At 39.5% G+C, this 18,551-nt stretch overlaps 2 protein-coding genes and 1 long non-coding RNA gene across 7 annotated transcripts in view; 1 reads left to right on the top strand and 2 right to left on the bottom strand.

The window, feature by feature from the left end:
* The window catches only part of LOC130929087 (zinc finger protein ZFP2-like), a 60,107-nt gene that overhangs the window by 26,578 nt on the left and 14,978 nt on the right, over positions 1-18,551 (bottom strand). For all 5 annotated transcript variants that reach the window (XR_009066802.1, XR_009066803.1, XM_057856016.1 and 2 more), the window contains exon 2: positions 179-574. Coding sequence is in view for 3 of the 5 variants with exons in the window: in XM_057856016.1 (XP_057711999.1) it covers positions 179-574 (396 nt within the window). In the remaining 2 variants the exon portion in view is untranslated. The remainder of the gene's footprint in view (positions 1-178; positions 575-18,551) is intronic.
* Positions 9,974-11,133, bottom strand: LOC130929111 (uncharacterized). The gene is made up of 3 exons (XM_057856062.1): positions 10,819-11,133; positions 10,521-10,710; positions 9,974-10,321 (listed from the first exon to the last, which is right to left on the bottom strand). The coding sequence occupies exons 1-3, from the start codon at positions 10,921-10,923 to the stop codon at positions 10,014-10,016; spliced, it is 603 nt and encodes a 200-aa protein (XP_057712045.1). The 5' UTR covers positions 10,924-11,133; the 3' UTR covers positions 9,974-10,013.
* On the top strand, positions 16,797-17,552 carry LOC130929117 (uncharacterized). The gene is made up of 3 exons (XR_009066814.1): positions 16,797-16,869; positions 17,123-17,200; positions 17,436-17,552. It is a non-coding gene; the product is annotated as an uncharacterized LOC130929117 (long non-coding RNA).

The raw sequence follows: 18,551 nt of genomic DNA, 5'->3' as shown, positions 1-18,551 counted from the left end.
TTTAACTCGCGATGATACCGATGTCAAAATGAGTCAGTCATATCGTAAAACAAAAAGGATTGGACACACTATCGTATAAAGACTAAACGGTTTGAACGAATGCCACCAAATGACAGTTCCGGCTTCTTCTTCAGACAGAGCCCGGCACTCCCCTCAAGCTGAGTAATGTGATACTCACAGAACAGGGAGTTTGATGTGAAATTGTCACTCTCTGATGGCCGAGCGATGAGGTTGTCTGCTTGGGATCCTTCTTTTGAACTGCTGTTGCTGCCATTCTGAGGCTTCGACCCTCTGCTGGCTTCCCTCACACTGGCATCTTCACTCTTCAAGGGCTCATCAGTCGACTTGAGGATGTCCACCACCTCCACTTTAACATATGGAGGGTCCTCCTCCTCCTTTCTGAGGGGATGATGTTGCTGCTGCTCCTCAATGTGGGGGTTCTCCACTCTAATGAAATACTCCTCCTGCTCCTCTTTAATGTGGACGAATTCTTCCTCCACCTTCTTGATGTATGGCGACTCTTCCTCCATACGAGGAGACTCCTGGCGTTCAGGACGATGCGCTTGACTGACATCTGCAAGACCAAGACCATAATCACACATGGGCCAAATTTTATGTCTTCATTTGCCATAATTGGTCCCCGCAAAATTGTACCGCTTCAGAAGTTATCCTCTGAGACCATTTTGTATTTATTCGTATCTTGTTGTCATCCACTACGACACAATGTAATAGAGCCGTCCCAACTAGTTGAAGTTGTTGACATAGTCGATGAAGTAAATGCGTCGACGAGCACAATATCTCGTCGACGGTTAAAGGCGAGTAAAAAATAAATAAAATACATGCGTGGAAAGTTGAGAATGTCAGACGCTCGGGTTGCAAGCAAGGAAAGTGGCACAAAGCCAAAAAAGCAGACCACAGTGGCCAAAGCATGGACTTAATTCAACGGATAAAAGGAGGGTGTCACTGTCGTGTGTAGTCTCTCGTAAATCCATATTAGGGATGGGCAATACGGCCTTAAGTAAAAAAGAACTACAAGAATAAAGGTGTAGTATTGCTACGAGGAATAAAGTCATTATTACGTAGTGGTAATGCGACTGTAAACTGTTACACACGTTACCTTAGCTGGGAGCTATGACGAAGCATTAGATTATACATCTTTCAATTGGTCATCATTTGATGGACATGGGTCAAAATATTCAGGATTTCCTTTTTTGTAAGACCAATTCTAAAACACAAGATGGCTTCAATATTGTTGATTTTAAAGGAGGCGGCATGGCACTACGTCAATCACGTAGCTGCTTATTCAGCTACGTAATCATTTTTCTTTTGTCAATCTTGTGTTGAGCCGGCAAAGGGAGAAAAATTGGTAAAAAGTAACTGGTAGATTACTTTTAAAGTAACTTTGTTACTTTGATGATGAAGTAATCAGTATATAAAATGCTTTTTCAAGTAATCTGTGACAACACAGTATGTGATATTCACAACATTTATATCGCCAAGCAGACCAAAATTTGGAGACAAATGAATCCTGCAGTTGGAAAGGGATGAGAGTCCCATTATTCATTACCCGCAGCCAGACCTGTTGTACAGCAGGTTCACACTGCCAAATAGCATGCAAATATGTATCTGGAGTATTCTCCTGACAGTTTGGACATTTATTGGATTGGGAAAAACACATTTTGTACGTATTAAATTAAGTTGTATGCCATTTATGCAGTATTTTAAATTGGATAAATTGCAGATTGCTATTCGTAGTCGAGGTAAATGTGTTTTTACATATTTGTGTCCAGCAAGTATTATCGGATGTTACCAAAAAGTCGTTTCTCCATTTACTAATTGGTAAATATGTAGAATTAATACATGAGACTATTTTAATTCAAGTCTTCTACATCACATTAAAATTAGAATTAGAACGAGACACAAACAAAAAAAACAAACAGTGAAGATAGAGAGCCACATGGGTCACCATCTGCACTGGTTCGTTCTATGAAGTTGGTGGCGCTTGTTCGCTGCGTGGGAGCGCGTTGAGCAAGCGGCAGCGTCTTCTGACATCGCACACGACCAATCAGACGCCAGCCTCATCGCGGGCAGGGGAGGGAGCGGAAACAGAATCAAGGCGTCTGTCACTCATTTCCACGTGTGGCCTTGACATGGCCTATAGACCCTACTCACCTACGTCACAAAATGGGCGTGTCGCTGTTTCCGGCCGCCATATTGTACCTCTTTTTCAGACCTATTCTCATTGTTTTCAATTAGTCGAGCAAGTTATAGAGCAATTCATGGAAGCCCCGGTGTTATCTGACGCTGTAAACTCATTGGATCCGTTGCATAAAAGGCGTTACGTGGAAAAGCTTCAGTTTATCCATTCGCCAGATCCGTATTTGATGCCTAAATCGATGTTTTTCGACCCGCTGGCTTCGCCTGACATCTGATATCCTGAACTGTACCACTATCTTGTCCACACAAAATCAGCCTATTCTCACGAAAGTTTGAAAAACTTTAAGAGCTTGGAGGCTTATAAATGCTACGTTGCTGGTTGGGTGAAACAGGTCCTCGTACACGAAAATTCGGCAGGAATCTTGTGCTCGGAAGGTGAGTTACGAAATTTTCAATTCAAAATCTTTTGTTCTTGCTAACATCCACTGTCAAGTCTAATGTATTTCATATCATTTGTCAATGGAGCTAGGGCTTTTAATGTTTATATGGTTTAGCGATAGCACTCTCACTGTATACATATATAATACGTAATAAATATGAAGTGCGATAGCACTACTCCAGATTGTCCCTAGTTGAATTTATTTTTTGGCTTTTGACCTCAATAGTGAAATTGTAAATTAATTGTATGACAACTGTCTGATTATCCCCTTATAATTATATATTTTCAGGTAGTTCATTCACAACGTCTGAGTGTATGTTGTCGGCGATTAGCCTAGCAATGATCTTAATTGTGGTTCTCAGCCCAAAACCCTCTAAATATATATTAAATGCAGCTTACCAGATATAAAATGACTACTACGTAATCTGTGGTAGTCATTTGGAGCCCAGTTTTCTCGTCGAATTGCAGCAGTCAATCTCGGTCTCCTCTTCGGGTTTCTCGGAATACAGTAAAAATTCAAGTCTCTCCGTCTATCTTCTCTGTTTTTGCAACCGACCGCCACACACGACTTCACCATTTTGACCATGGGTTGAACTATTCGCTTATTGGTTGATCGTCATTCGATTTCTGAAATCTACTAGCCATGCCTGCCACAGATGACAGAACGTGGGTCTGAAAGTCAGGGAAACAGCCGACCTAATTTAGTATGGGGCGCCGTTTGTAAAGGAGCACATGCTGAAAATTACGACAACATTTTCTCATATTTAGCGCCACACAGTGTTTAAAATGTGGTGTGAAATTTTTTTGTCACTTTTTTTTGCACATTTACAACATTATTTACAAACAAATATTTAAGTTGCTAAACAATCAGTATTGTACCTGAATGTTGAAATCCAGAATTAAATGTTTATTTATATCTTAAATGTAAATATTAAATTCATATCCTAAATATTAAATTTATATCCTAAATTTATATGTTAAATCCAAACTTTATATTTATATATTAAATCTAAATGTTAAATTTATATCCTAAATTTATATGTTAAATCCAAACTTTACATTTATATATTAAATCTAAATTTTAAATCTAAATCTTAAATTATATCCTAAATTTAATATTTTAAATCTAAATCTTAAATTATATCCTAAATGTAAATATTAAATTTATATACTAAATGCTAAATTTAAATGTTAAATCTGGAAAAGGGTGAAACTAAATATTTAGCTTAATATGCAAATTCACACGACTGGACACCGGAAGTAACAAAATAAAAGCTTGGAGCAGCTCAGACTGTTTGTTCACGTTGCTTGAAAATGAATAAAGCCTACTGAACGGTGGCGGTCGCCTCTTGGACATGAGTCATTGTGATAATAACAATATCTAGGTTAAATACACATTTAGAAGAAACTATTTAAAGAGTATTTTGTGCTTTTCGTGTCACTTTTACGTCCATGAGCCCAGTAAAGTTACTAAGAATAGCCACCAGGGGTCTCTGTTGTACTGGACCGTAGCTCAAGGTTGACCTTTCTCACTTCATTCATTCATTCATTTCTACTGCAAAAATCCCGCGTTTCTCACAGTCGGCGAAGGTGGGCTGAAAGAAAATATGTCGGGCGAGTCAAGTTTAGCAGAGACTATCGGCCAAGCCATTCTCACAGCAACACAAAATTTTCCCACAGCTACAGCGTCGGCGACAGCGGCTTCCACTTCACGATCCACTTCGGTAAGTTAAGTGTATTCTGACTGTTCTCTAAATCGCATTTATTACTGTTGGATTCTCAGCTATGCTAATTTACCAGAACTAGCTAACAGGCGCCAGGACCGACTTGCTACAAGCGTCAATGCAATCCACAAGTAGATCCTTTCCCGCTATCATATTAGCAGTCAAACTAAGAATGGCAATAGGGAATGGGACGTACTACGTCATTGTTTGGACGCGCCTCCATGGTGGCAATATGATTCACTTCCGGGCCGGCAGAGTCAATGCGGATTGTAACGTGTGGTAGTGCTAAGCTAACTCTTTCGGTGTTTTAGAAAGAAAATATGGGTGCTTATTGTTGCGTTACCGGGTGCAACAGCGTCTCCTACGACAAAAAAAGGGGGTAGGAAAAATGGACTCACTTTTCACGGTTTTCCTGCATGGAGGACCAAATATCAGATCACGAAGGTACGACGGATGGCTGGATTGCAGCGGTTCGTCAGAAAAGCATTTATGATGATATTTCTGCTGGAATGAGAGTGTGTTCCTGTCATCTCTACTCTTGTAAATTGAACGCTTTATCCACTTTTGGTTTCAATACGTTTTTGTTTTTTTACACCGTTGTGTAAATCTGCCTCGGTAGCAATGCTCGCCTACTACGACTCACCTACCTGTTGTGTTCCTAGGTAAACCTGCTGACAACACATCCCGATTGGTCACCATCTCTCTTCTTGGATCATTTCACAAAGAAAATTTGTTCAATGGAGTGGTTCCATTTGTCCTGTGTCGGACTCAAACAAGCCCCTGCAGCAGACGCCATCTGGGTCTGCCCTTCTCGTCGATGAACTGCGGGCTTTTAACTTGTGAAAATGCAAGAACTTTAATGCACATATTTATTCTGCCTGGCTATTTAACTATGGCCAGTGACGTATTATAATTATTATTATTTTTAAACCACTTTGACAAAGACACGTTTCATTGTAATGTTGAATTTATATATTCTATTATTATTTTTAAATTATAATATTCTTATTTGCACTTATGGAGACTTTAGACTGTCAATTCAAATAGTGTTGGAAAAGTTGCAATACCTAAAATAGAAATGCAAGAACTGTAAAGTACATATTTATACACCTTTATTTCCCTAAGGCCACTGGATGTTTTTTAACTCAGGTTTTGTTGTGATCTTGTATTTATATAGTATATAGCTTTTTATAATGTATTATGTATTATAATATTTGCTGCCCCCTGCCAGAGTGTGGGCCATTTTGTACTAAAAGGATTTTAAACTGTCAGTTCAAATACTGTGTTGGAGACTAGTACTTGCAATACTTAAAATGGAAATGCAAGAACTTTAAAGCACATATTTATCCTGTCTGGCAATTTACCCAAGGCCAGTAAATAGTGTTTTAAACTGCTTTGACAAAGACACGTTTATTGTGATCTTGTATTTGTGTATTACTTATAATTATATAATATTTGCTGCCACCGTCAGAGGGTGGGCCTTGTTTGCACTAATTTAAAGATTTTAAACTGTCAATTCAAATATCGTATTGGAGAAATTGCATTACTTGAAATAGATCTATTGCAACTTATCAGTCCCAGTTCTTGTCTACAACACTGTCCAAAAATTGTCAATGCATATTCCAAATAGAATAACAAAATTAAGTCACCTGACTTTGTAATTATTACACCTGTTTATTATGAAGACCTGAAGTAAACAACAAGCAGTTACAGTTTGTCAAGAAGTTGTTCAAGTCATGTTTTGGTATTCATATTTTATTGACTTTTCACAACAACACTTGGGATCGTGTTCGTAAGAGCAGAGCAAACTGAAGTTTCAGCGTGCACTCTTCGCCTTTCCAACCTCTCATAACGCTCCGATGTGGTGCGCTTGACCTCAGAATAACCCAAGAAGAGATATGGTGACCAATCGGGATGTGTTGTCAGCATTTCATATGCAGGTTTTCCTAGTAACACAACAGGTAGGTGAGGAGAAGGTTGGCATTGCTACCGAGGCAGATTTACACAACAGTTTAAAAAAAACACAAAACGTATTGAAACCAAAACGGATAAATCGTTCAACTTACAAGAGTAGAGATGAGGGGAATACACTCTCATTCCAGCAGAAATATGATCAAGAGAAATGCTTTTCCAACGAACCGCTGCGCCCCAGCCATCCGTCGTGCCTTCGTGATCTGATATTTGGTCCTCCATGCAGGAAAACGGTGAAAAGTGAGTCCAGTTTTCCTCGCCCTTTTTTTAGTCGTAGGAGAAGCTGTTGCACCCGGTAACACAACAATACACACCCATAATTTCTTTCTAAAACACCGAAAGAGTTAGCTTAGCACGACCACACGTTACAATCCGCATTGAGTCTGCCGACCCGGAAGTGAATCATATTGCCAGCATGGAGGCGCGTCCAAACAATGACGTAGTACGTCCCATTCCCTATGATGATGCGGGTTCATTTTAATGTGTGCAAAACCTACAAATCAAATAAAGATTATTTTCAATTTGTGACAAAAAGTTGTGGTCGACGCATTTAAAGAATAAAAACATTTTCTTTGTTTTTTATTTTTTCATACATTAATTCATCTAATGAACCGCTTATCCTCTTCAATTACAGTAACTGCGCCAAATCAAAATTTGGCCTAGTGCGCATGCGCAAATTGCGACGGTGATGGAGTTCTCCGGTAGAAAAAGGACTTGATGGGGCATTCATGTGGGCACTGCTCATGAGCCCCCCCACCCCACCCCCAAGTCCCTATCGCAATTTTCCACTCTTCAAGTGTATTCACCATAATTCTGGCACCATGCAAAGGCTTCAGTAGTATTGGCTAAAGATGTAAACTACATTTCTTGCTTGAATTAGCAGCTGGCTGAGACAAAAAAGAAAAACTAGTAAACGTACCGCTAATTGTTTCTACATTTTCCATTGCTTTTTTTTTTTTCTCTTATCCTTCACCGATCACAACTATTATTTTTATGGTGTTACTTTAGGCCCCCACAAGCTACAGCAATGCAAATGGTCCAGCTTCCCTCACCACCACCACTGGGACATACCATTTGGTAAAAATTCATGTTCTTTTTATGAGTATTTGACACATAAATTCTGATCACAGTGCCAGGTTTTTCGCAGTGCTTCATGAAAACATGTTAATTTGGTTTTATTAAAAAAAAAAAAAAACAACTCAGGGTTCCAGCTCCAGTAATACCATACATTTACCAGCAGCAGACATTGCTCAGATGGTAAGTGCTAATATTCATGTTCATATATTTTTGCTATTTACCTGTCATTAGCCTCACGTTTTCATTTTCCTTCATAATAAACATTACATAATACCCTAATGGGCCTGTGGGATATTCTTGGTAATTTAAAAAACTTAGTTTAATAATCTATTTTTTTTAAATGAAAAAAGAAGGTAATTTGTTTTCTATTTATAACAAGTTATATAATATATTATAATATATATTATAAATAATATATTTTTTCCAATTTTTTTTTCGATTCAAAATATACATCTGGAGCAAAAACTAATATTACACTTAAAATGATTTTTTATTAATAACTCTTTACATGCAATAAATAAAAATAGACGCCGAGTTCATATGAGGCAGCTCGTGTTTCAATTCCATTGACAGTGCTAAATATCAAATCCATTTGGACTCCAATCCAAAATTAATTGAATTTCAAGCAATGTCAGTGGCAGCCAGTAAGTTCAATGAGGGATTCGTAAAGGGTTAGTAATTCAAAAAATATATATAAAATGTAGGTTTTTTCAAATTACCGAAAATAGTCACTAGTCTGAGAAGCATGATGAAAGTGTGGTTGCATGTTCTCCCCAGTGCCTATGTGAGGTTTCTTTGGGTACTCTGGGTTCTTGTCACATCACAGAAACCAGCATGATAGACTGATTTATTCATCATCTGACCCGCTTATCCTCACGGGGGATGCTGGAGCCTATCGCAGGTCTCTCCGGGCAGTAAGCGGGGTACACCCTGAACTGCTTGCCAGCCAATTGCAAAGCAGACTGATTGATAACTCTGAATTGTCCGTAAGTGTGAGTGTGTGTGAATGGATGTTTGTCGATATGTTCCCTGCGATTGGCTGACAACCAGTTCAGCGTGTACACCACTTCCTTCCCGAACGTAGCTAGGATAGACTCCAGCACCTCCGCAACCCTCATGAGAGCGGTTCTGAAGATGGATGAATGCTATTTAGGGCACGCATTTAACCTTTTTTTTGTTATAAAACATGCTGAATGTCATATTCTTTGCTGTGTTCTAGAATGAAGGAAGACATCAGATCTCCAAAGAGGAGCTTGAACATGTTCTTTAACTGAAAACCACCTTCACAGAAGCAGCATCTATTCTTTCCATCTCAAGGCCAACTTTCTATAAGTTACTGCAAGACTTCAATATCACACCGTCCAAATTTAAAAGCATCAGTGATGAACACTTGGATCGTGAAGTGTCCCAAATAAAAACTCAACACCCAAATGTTGGAGAAGTGATGCTTATGGGACACCTCCGCTCCAAAAACATTGTGGTTCAGAGAAAACGTGTAAGAGATTCACTGCGACGGATTGACCCAATTGGGGTCCTAAGCAGGAGAAGAACAGCAATAGTCCGAAGAGTATACTCTGTCCCACATCCAAATTTTATATGGCATATAGACGGAAATCATAAGTTGATTCGGTGGAAATTGGTCGTTCACGGTGCAATAGATGGCTACAGTAGGATGTTGATTTTTCTTCACTGTTCCAACAATAATCGTGCTGAAACTGTGAGAAATCTTTTTAATACAGCTGTTGAACAGTTTGGCAGACCACTACATATTAGAACTGATCACGGAGGGGAGAATGCTCAAATTTGGGCGGACATGCATGCAAGCAGGGGTGAAGGCTCTGTTTTTACAGGAAGTTCTGTACACAATCAAAGGATTGAGCGTTTTAATCGAGACTTGAATAAAAACTGTAGCCACATTTATGCACCCATTTTTTATGAAATGGAATCCCTGGGTATCCTAAATGTAGACAATGAAACAGACATATTTTGTCTCCATTATGTCTTTATACCCAGAATCAACCGCACTTTGGAAGAATTCAAATCTGGATATAACAATCATTCAATCTCCGTTGAAGGAAACAGAACACCACTTCAGCTGTTTGTGCTGGACAGTGATTTGCCTCATCTTCAAATCCCAGAACTGTTTAGCTCTGCACCAAACTCTCAAACAGGATTCACTCCATTGAATGCCAGAGATTTTAATGAGCTGAACGATGCCATTCATCCTCTTCAAGATGACAACAACAATGGCATAACACTGTTTCAGAGAGCACAACAGTTCATTTTCAACAAACTTGTCAATGTGTGATCTTAACATGGAATCGTGTAAAAATAAAAACTAGTCTGTGAAGTCCTGTCAGTATTCTTTCTGAACATTTCAAACATATGTCATATTATCATTAATCATGTATCTCTGAAAAGATTGCTTTTTTTTTTTTTTTTTTTTTTTAAGAAAAAAAAGTTTTTATCTTTGCGATTATTTTAGTGATGACCTTTAGGAGGTGGACTAGCTTTCTGCCCAAACACAATTCCTCCGTTAATCTAAATATATGGAGTCATATCCTAACATGGTTTTTCCACATACAAAACCAAAAATACAGTATTGGTGCAATGTATCAGAAAACAAAAGTATACCTGAAATTTGTTTAAATTGTGCTAAAGACTGATCCATTCATTAGTGCTACTAGAAAATAGTTGTTGAATTCATCATCATCAGCTGTGGTTTTTGAGTTCACAAAAAGTAGGAGCTCATTTGAACATGTGTGTGCAATCGGAAGATGCTTGTTGTCATCATGAACAAATACTAATTTAGGTGTTGGATGAAAACCAGTTGCTGGGACTCTGCTGCTTCCCGTTGCAAATGCCAGGATGTGAGCAGGACTCAATGTCTTCAGGAATGCCTCCTCATCCTTCGTTAAAATCCTCTCTCCATATGTCTCTTTCAGCTGTCCATCTAACAGCAAAGGGAAGCCATTGGTTATTTGGACACAATAAATATTGTACTAAAGTTTAAAAAAGACTGAACTGAGGTAGTCATTGACTTTTGTGTCGGTAATTTGTTGAAAAATACTTTTACACTTTCAAGAAATTAGAATTACAGTGGTTGTGCTTGAAAAATAAAATGAGTCCATTTTTTTCTGGATTATACTTACTTTCAACACAGAGGAGAAAATCCCGAAATTTTATGACCATCATCTCCTCTAAAGATCTTTTGTTGCTTCCAAGGACAGAATAACTTGGTTTCAGAATCCCAGCGACTGAATCAGCAGCTAGTACTTTGCCCTCTTTAGGTCTGTCAAAAAGCACACGCAAGCTGGGGGTCTCTCTCAGTAGTGATAAAACCTGCAGGTAAACGCAAAAGGAAGTTTAAAAAAAGTTATGAGTAAATGACTCTTAATGAATATATTTTAACAGCGTATCCCCGAAATGATACACAATTGTAAATCTTACGCCATAGTGGTGCAAGCCATCAATAAGCTGGTCAAGACAGCTCTGCCGTTGCAGAACAGTATGGTAAAGAATGGCGTTTGTCACAAAAAGATCTCTGTTGGCCATGGTGACAGTGAGTGGAAGACCCTCAACTTGGTATCGCCATGAGTCACAGGAGCTGATTGCACTCTCCAAATCATTTGGCAGAGTTGCATTTTGAACCTAAACAGTACAGATCAAATCTTTAAAATCTTACTTTCTCAAATTTCACTTAAGAGATACTTGCCTATGACAAGAAACCATTGGAATGGTATTTTTTGGTAAATAGGGGAAATTAAAAAATATATATATAATAATAATGCCTTTCACAGAGCTAGGATTATCTGTGTTTCTGTGGAATAGTGAAAAAACGAACTACTAGTGACAATGAAAAAATGAACAACTAGTGATGTGGGATATGGAAAAAAATATTTTATCTCAATATGGACCATTTTATTTCACAATAGCGATATGCCACAATCCACTAGACACACATATACAGTGGGGCAAATAAGTATTTAGTCAACCGCTAATTGTGCAAGTTCTCCCACTTGAATATATTAGAGAGGACTGTAATTCTCAACATGTGTAAACCTCAACCATGACAGACAGAATGTGGAAAAAAACCCCACAGAAAATCACATTGTTTGATTTTAAAAGAGTTTATTTGCAAATCATGGTGGAAAATAAGTATTTGGTCAATACCAAAAGTTCATCTCAATACTTTGTTATGTACCCCTTGTTGGCAATAACGGCGGCCAAACGTTTTCTGTAACTCTTCACAAGCTTTTCACACACTGTTACTGGTATTTTGGTCCACTCCTCCATGCAGATCTCCTCTCGAGCGGTGATGTTTTTGGGCTGTTGTTGTGCAACACGGATTTTCAACTCCCACTTCACCCCGTGGCGTCACAATGATAACAAGAACGGTGAGCAAAAATCCCAGAACCACACGGGGGGACCTAGTGAATGACCTACAGAGAGCTAGAACCAAAGTAACAAAGGCTACTGTCAGTAACACAATGCGCCGCAAGGGACTCAAATCCTGCACTGCCAGACGTGTCCCCCTGCTGAAGAAAGTACACGTCTAGGCCCGTCTGCGGTTCGCTAGACAGTATTTGGATGATCCAGAAGAGGACTGGGAGAATGTGTTATGGTCAGATGAAAAAAAATAGAACTTTTTGGTAGAAACACAGGTTCTCCTGTTTGGTCGAGAAAGAATACTGAATTGCACCATACCCACTGTGAAACATGGGGGTGGAAACATCATGCTTTGGGGCTGTTTTTCTGCAAAGGGACCCGGACGACTGATCTGTGTAAAGGAAAGAATGAATGGGGCCATGTATCGAGAGATTTCAAGTGAAAATCTCCTTCCATCAGCAAGGGCATTGAAGATGAGACGCGGCTGTGTCTTTCAGCATGACAATGATCACAAACATACAGCCAGGGCAAAAAAGGAGTGGCTTCGTAAGAAACATTTCAAGGTCTTGGAGTGGACTAGCCAGTCTCCAGATCTCAACCCCATAGAAAATCTGTGGAGGCAGTTGAAAGTCAAGTGTTGCCCAGCAACAGCCCCGAAACATCACTGCTCTAGAGGAGATGTGCATGGAGGAATGGGCCAAAATACCAGCAACAGTGTGTGAATAGCTTGTGAAGAGTTACAGAAAATGTGTGCCCTCCGTTATTGCCAACAAAGGATACATAACAAAGTATTGAGATGAACTTTTGGTATAGACCAAATACTTATATTCCACCATGATTTGCAAATAAATTCTTTAAAAATCAAACAATGTAATTTTCTGGTTTTTTTCCCACATTCTGTCTCTCATGGTTGAGGTTCACCCATGTTGACCCCACTGTACATAAAAGACATGTTTTTTCACTTTTTTCTTTCAAAAAGTATCATTAAAAAAACATTTGTGTATGTATATATTTTAATAATTCGTTTTAATCCTTCAAATGTAATAACTATATATTTTTTCTTTCTAATCTGTCCTGTTCACTGATTGACACGGAGAATGGAGATCTGCGTGTTGGATTAATCTGAACAGTTTTAATGTATCACTTAGGAGTATGACATACATCCATTGTGATCATTCAATGTACCTCTTATTAGGAGAAAGCAGCGAACTTATTTGCCTTGCTGTATACATACACTCTATAAATATATACACATACACACACACACACATATATATATATATATATATACACACATACATACACTGTATATGTGTGTATAGTTTTCATTCCAGAATATTGCACATTACCTTCTTGAGGTTCTCTCTTATACCTGCGTCACCTAAATCCTCAGGTGTCACATTAACTTGAAAGATGTCCCCAGACACAATGTAGTCCACTACATATGGAGAGAGGAATGCATGTGGTTCACCCCCTTGCACTATTACTGTAGTCATCATCGTGCCAATGGTTCGATACAATCCATTTTGCAAGTGGATAATGTTCAGTCTAGGTGCGCATCCATTCGGTGTGCCTAAAAGATTCCATCTATTAACATTGCATTTTGTATTATATGTTTTCTGACATTTCCAAATAAATATTTATGGACACATAGTCTATATATACACATATACCTTCAAAAGCTCCACTGTCCTGTAAGACAGCTTTCACAAGTAAGCGGAAAAATTCCCGCCTGGGACCCCCAAGGTCAGCCGCGTCTTCCTCACCATTATGTTCATCGCTTGCAAATGTGACATGGAGCATTTCACACCTCTTTGCAAAACTGGATCTCTTGAAGGCACGCAAGGCTGTGCTCCAAACATTAGCTCGACTGATATAGATTTGCCTTGTTGTAATAACCTTTGCCTTGGTGTAATAACTCTCTCACTGTAAGCTTTAAGAAGGCCTGTGATTTCTTCCTTGCTCAACATTTCTGATGACCTATATTAAAAGGACAATTGATAGACAAAGATATTTGTGCAGTTACTCCATTACCTTCAAGATATTTACCAAAATGCTTGTAACTCATACTTTAAAATATTAGAAGGTCCATCAGACTCTTCTAGTAGACTAAGTTGAATTGCCTCTTCAAGAGCCTCATCTTCCTCTAGATGTACAGGGCTGATAAAACAAAGATGAACAAGTACAACAGAAAGTCCAGGGAGAGAAAGGGACAGATGTTGACAATTTACACAGACCAATGCTTACACGATTCTATTTCTATTATTCTATTATTTCATGAGCAGTGCCCACATGAATGCCCCATCAAGTCCTTTTTCTACCGGAGAACTCCATCACCGTCACAATTTGCGCATGCGCACTAGGCCAAATTTTGATTTGGCGCAGTTACTGTAATTGAAGAGGATAAGCGGTTCATTAGATGAATTAATGTATGAAAAAATAAAAAACAAAGAAAAATGTTTTTATTCTTTAAATGCGTCGACCACAACATTTTGTCACAAATTGAAAATAAACTTTATTTGATTTGTAGGTTTTGCACACGTTAAAATGAACCCGCATCATCTTTGCCATTCTTAGTTTGACTGCTAATATGATAGCGGGAAAGGATCTACTTGTGGATTGCATTGACACTTGTAGCAAGTCGGTCCTGGCGCCTGTTAGCTAGTTCTGGTAAATTAGCATAGCTGAGAATCCAACAGTAATAAATGCGATTTAGAGAACAGTCACAATACACTTAACTTACCGAATTGGATCGTGAAGTGGAAGCCGCTGTCGCCGACGCTGTAGCTGTGGGAAAATTTTGTATTGCTGTGAGAATGGCTTGACCGATAGTCTCTGCTAAACTTGACTCGCCCGACATATTTTCTTTCAACCCACCTTCGCCGACTGTGAGAAACGCGGGATTTTTGCAGTAGAAATGAATGAATGAATGAAGTGAGAAAGGTCAACCTTGAGCTACGGTCCAGTCCAACAGAGACCCCTGGTGGCTATTCTTAGTAACTTTACTGGGCTCATGGACGTAAAAGTGACACGAAAAGCACAAAATACTCTTTAAATAGTTTCTCCTAAATGTGTATTTAACCTAGACATTGTTATTATCACAATGACTCATGTCCAAGAGGCGAACGCCACCGTTCAGTAGGCTTTATTCATTTTCAAGCAACGTGAACAAACAGTCTGAGCTGCTCCAAGCTTTTATTTTGTTACTTCCGGTGTCCAGTCGTGTGAATTTGCATATTAAGCTAAATATTTAGTTTCACCCTTTTTCAGATTTAACATTTAAATTTAGCATTTAGTATATAAATTTAATATTTACATTTAGGATATAATTTAAGATTTAGATTTAAAATATTAAATTTAGGATATAATTTAAGATTTAGATTTAAAATTTAGATTTAATATATAAATGTAAAGTTTGGATTTAACATATAAATTTAGGATATAAATTTAACATTTAGATTTAATATATAAATATGAAGTTTGGATTTAACATATAAATTTAGGATATAAATGTAATATTTAGGATATGAATTTTTTTTTTTTTTTTTTTTTTTAAACCTGTCCTGTTCAGCTGTTTGACACAGAGAATGGAAGTCTAAGTGCCCGGATTCTGAACAGTTTTAATGTTTCACATTGAGAGTCTGACATACTCCCATTGTGATCATTCAAAATACCTTTTTATTATGACAAAGCAGCGAACAGGAAGGGATTATGGGGGGACAGAAGAAAAGAAATACAAGAGAAGAAAGAAATGAAACACATACACAAACAACAACAAGAAATACATTGAACATCTAAACTAGTTACTAATATGCTGGTGCTATCGTCAGCGAGATGTATTTCCGGTTTACACCATGTGGGGGCCTATTGGCCAGTGAAAGAGGAGAATGGGGGTAGGGGTGTCTATAAGACTATAAGCTAAGTGATTGAAAGGGGTAGAGTGTACACAAATCAGTTCTGTGATCTAGAACCCAGTAATCGTGTGAATCTCTTATGAGTGTAAGCCCGTTGGCGACCAACCCTACGCCGCCGCATCGCCAATCCCGGCACCGGAACCCCCAACCCGAGCATGCCCTACCACATCCAGCAGCACGCAAGCCCCACCGGGCGCGCGACAGCCACGCAGACGGGCGGAGAGACCGCGCGGGCACCAACCCAGGGCCACGGCCCACACCCAGCCAGCCCGGGGGGGTGGGGGGGCCACGCGCAGCCCATCCCTCCTCCAACCGCCCAGCAAAGGAGCCACCGTCCCCCCCCCCCCCCGGGACCCAGGGTGGTCCCCTGGGCCACCCGCGCGCCCATCAACCAGCCTTCAGGGATGGCAGGAGGGGACGCATCACCAACCCCACGCCTACACCCACCCCCGCCCGCCCACCCGGGCCACGAGCCACAGCCACAGCCCCCCAACCGGCACGGCACACCACGGGACCCCCAGCGGCCCACCAAGCCCCAGGCAAGGCAGGGCCCCCCGCCGGTGCAGGCGACACCCCGCTGATACACCGGCGCCCAGCCAGCGACCCGCGACGGAGCGCAGGGCGGACGCCCAGCCAGAGAAGAGAGGGGAAGGCGGAGGCAGGAGAACGCCCAGGGACTGCCATGGGGCGACGCAAGATCGGAGACCCGACCCCCCAACCCACTCCCGCGGCCGGCAGCCGAGGCAGAGGGGAGGCCACACCCCGGGAGCCACGCCATATAGAAAAAGTGTGGGACCCACCTACCACCCTATTACTGTGGCTGCCAGGTTCCCGACTGGCAGCCATCACCCAGCACCATAATGGGGGTGTGAGGGGAGGGGAGGATATGAATTTAATATTTACATTTAAGATATAAATAAACATTTAGTTCTGGATTTCAACATTCAGGTACAATACTGATTGTTTAGCAACTTAAATATTTATTTGTAAATAATGTTGTAAATGTGCAAAAAAAAAAAGTGACAAAAAATTTCACACCACATTTTAAACACTGTGTGGCGCTAAATATGAGAAAATGTTGTCGTAATTTTCAGCATGTGCTCCTTTACAAACGGCGCCCCATAATTTAGTAGTCCTACTTGGTGAGAAGTGAGAGAATATGCATTATCCACCGCCGAATGTCAAAGCATGGTATAAGGTGAGTTTGTATGACAGTGGCATATTTTAAAATGAAAACTTGGTTATTCGTATGGCATGCTGCACTCTCTATATATATCTGACTGCTACTGGTATCAAAGCTACTTGTAACTGCTCCAGTGTAGCTTAGCAGAAGTTACAACTAAGTTCTCATGAAAGCAAATGATATTCCTGCTCACCATAACATTGTTTTTAGAGTCTCTGACTTGAATAATTCCACTGACATCGCAACGTTGGATGCTGAGTGATTACAGGGATCCCAGGATCTCATCCAAATTCTGGGTTCAGAATGATGCAAGGACGTCTCAGGTTCCGACGTACAAAGGTTCAGAGTAAGTGAATGTCATTAATAATTTGACTTGGACTATAGTTTCATTCATTCAAATGAAGTGTCAAGAGGAAATATTTGTGTTAAAAAAAAAAAAAAAAAGCCGAATCATGACTTTGCCATCAGGGTTAAACCATTTTGTTATTTCAAGTCCTGTTTAAACACTAAAAATTACTTCTTCAGCTTTTATGCAATGCAACTTTTTAAATTGCAACTTGTTTTCCTGTTTTTTCATGGAGGACTTCGTGTGCAAGAATCCATGCCACGTCTGGATCCACCGGGAATTGTCCGCACACTACAACTACAAACTGTTCGCCGTAGATGATATTCTGTGCCAGCCCCCAACAGTCAAAGGCAACCATAAAGTCAGAAATTAAAGCTCTATATTGGGGGACTCGGAAGGAAGTACAAAAATTTATTACGCGCTAGGAATCTAATTCATTTAGATTTGGAGTGCTTTCGCTGCCAGCCTCTCCCAGTCAAAAATTGATTGGATGTCAAGCGCTGTCAATGGCAGCCAATGAGTTAAATGTTGATGTTTATGGCTTGCAAAAATAAGAAACCCTAAAATTTTATGTCTCAGAATTAAGAAAAAAAAATTCTGGGCCCTGCAACACATTGTCTGTTATTGCAGAAATGTTGGTATAGTTTTAGTTGCCACTTCTGGGAGATGATTGGATGAAATTTTACCCATCAAAATCAAATTATGAGGTGTGGCACGCCCTCTTTGCTTGTTGGCTCTTTGAAAATGGCTTAACAAGTTCAACTTCAAAAGGGATAATGTAAAGTGCACATTTCTAATCAAAAACGTAACATTAAAAAAAAAAAACAAAGCATGAAATATCCCTGACCAAAAAAGTTAAATTATATAAATGCGAACACTTTCACAGTCTAGGGCTAGGCACATACAGATGAGGCTAATCAATAACTAAATTTGCCATATACGATGTGTACATGTTTAGTTATATTTTAGGACTAGTTGGTTCAACTTTAAATTACATATTTGCAGTTTTATGTGATTGTCCACATGGTCATCACCCCCATGTCGATGTCAGTCCCAGAAGTGCAGCTGCGACAGGCCTCCACTTCTGAAGAAATTCAGCAGATGTCAGAATTTTCTAATGTATTGAATGTCTACAACGAGACTATCCATCCTGCGTCAAATATTTGGACTTGTTTTAAATGACAGCATAGAATGTTGGTTGTCGTTGATGTGACAGTACCTCAATAATGTGAAGAAATAATAAAGGCAATGATTGTTTTTCTGCAAAGTAATATTTTATTGATGACCAGTGTAATACAATACAAATGATAAACAGGCAATTGATGTACAAAAAAGGACTTCCAGCACAACT

This window comes from Corythoichthys intestinalis, chromosome 13, assembly GCF_030265065.1.
Source record: "Corythoichthys intestinalis isolate RoL2023-P3 chromosome 13, ASM3026506v1, whole genome shotgun sequence".
Classification (NCBI taxonomy): domain Eukaryota; kingdom Metazoa; phylum Chordata; class Actinopteri; order Syngnathiformes; family Syngnathidae; genus Corythoichthys; species Corythoichthys intestinalis.
Note: the sequence above shows the minus strand (reverse complement) of the source record. Positions and strands in the feature narration are given on the sequence as shown.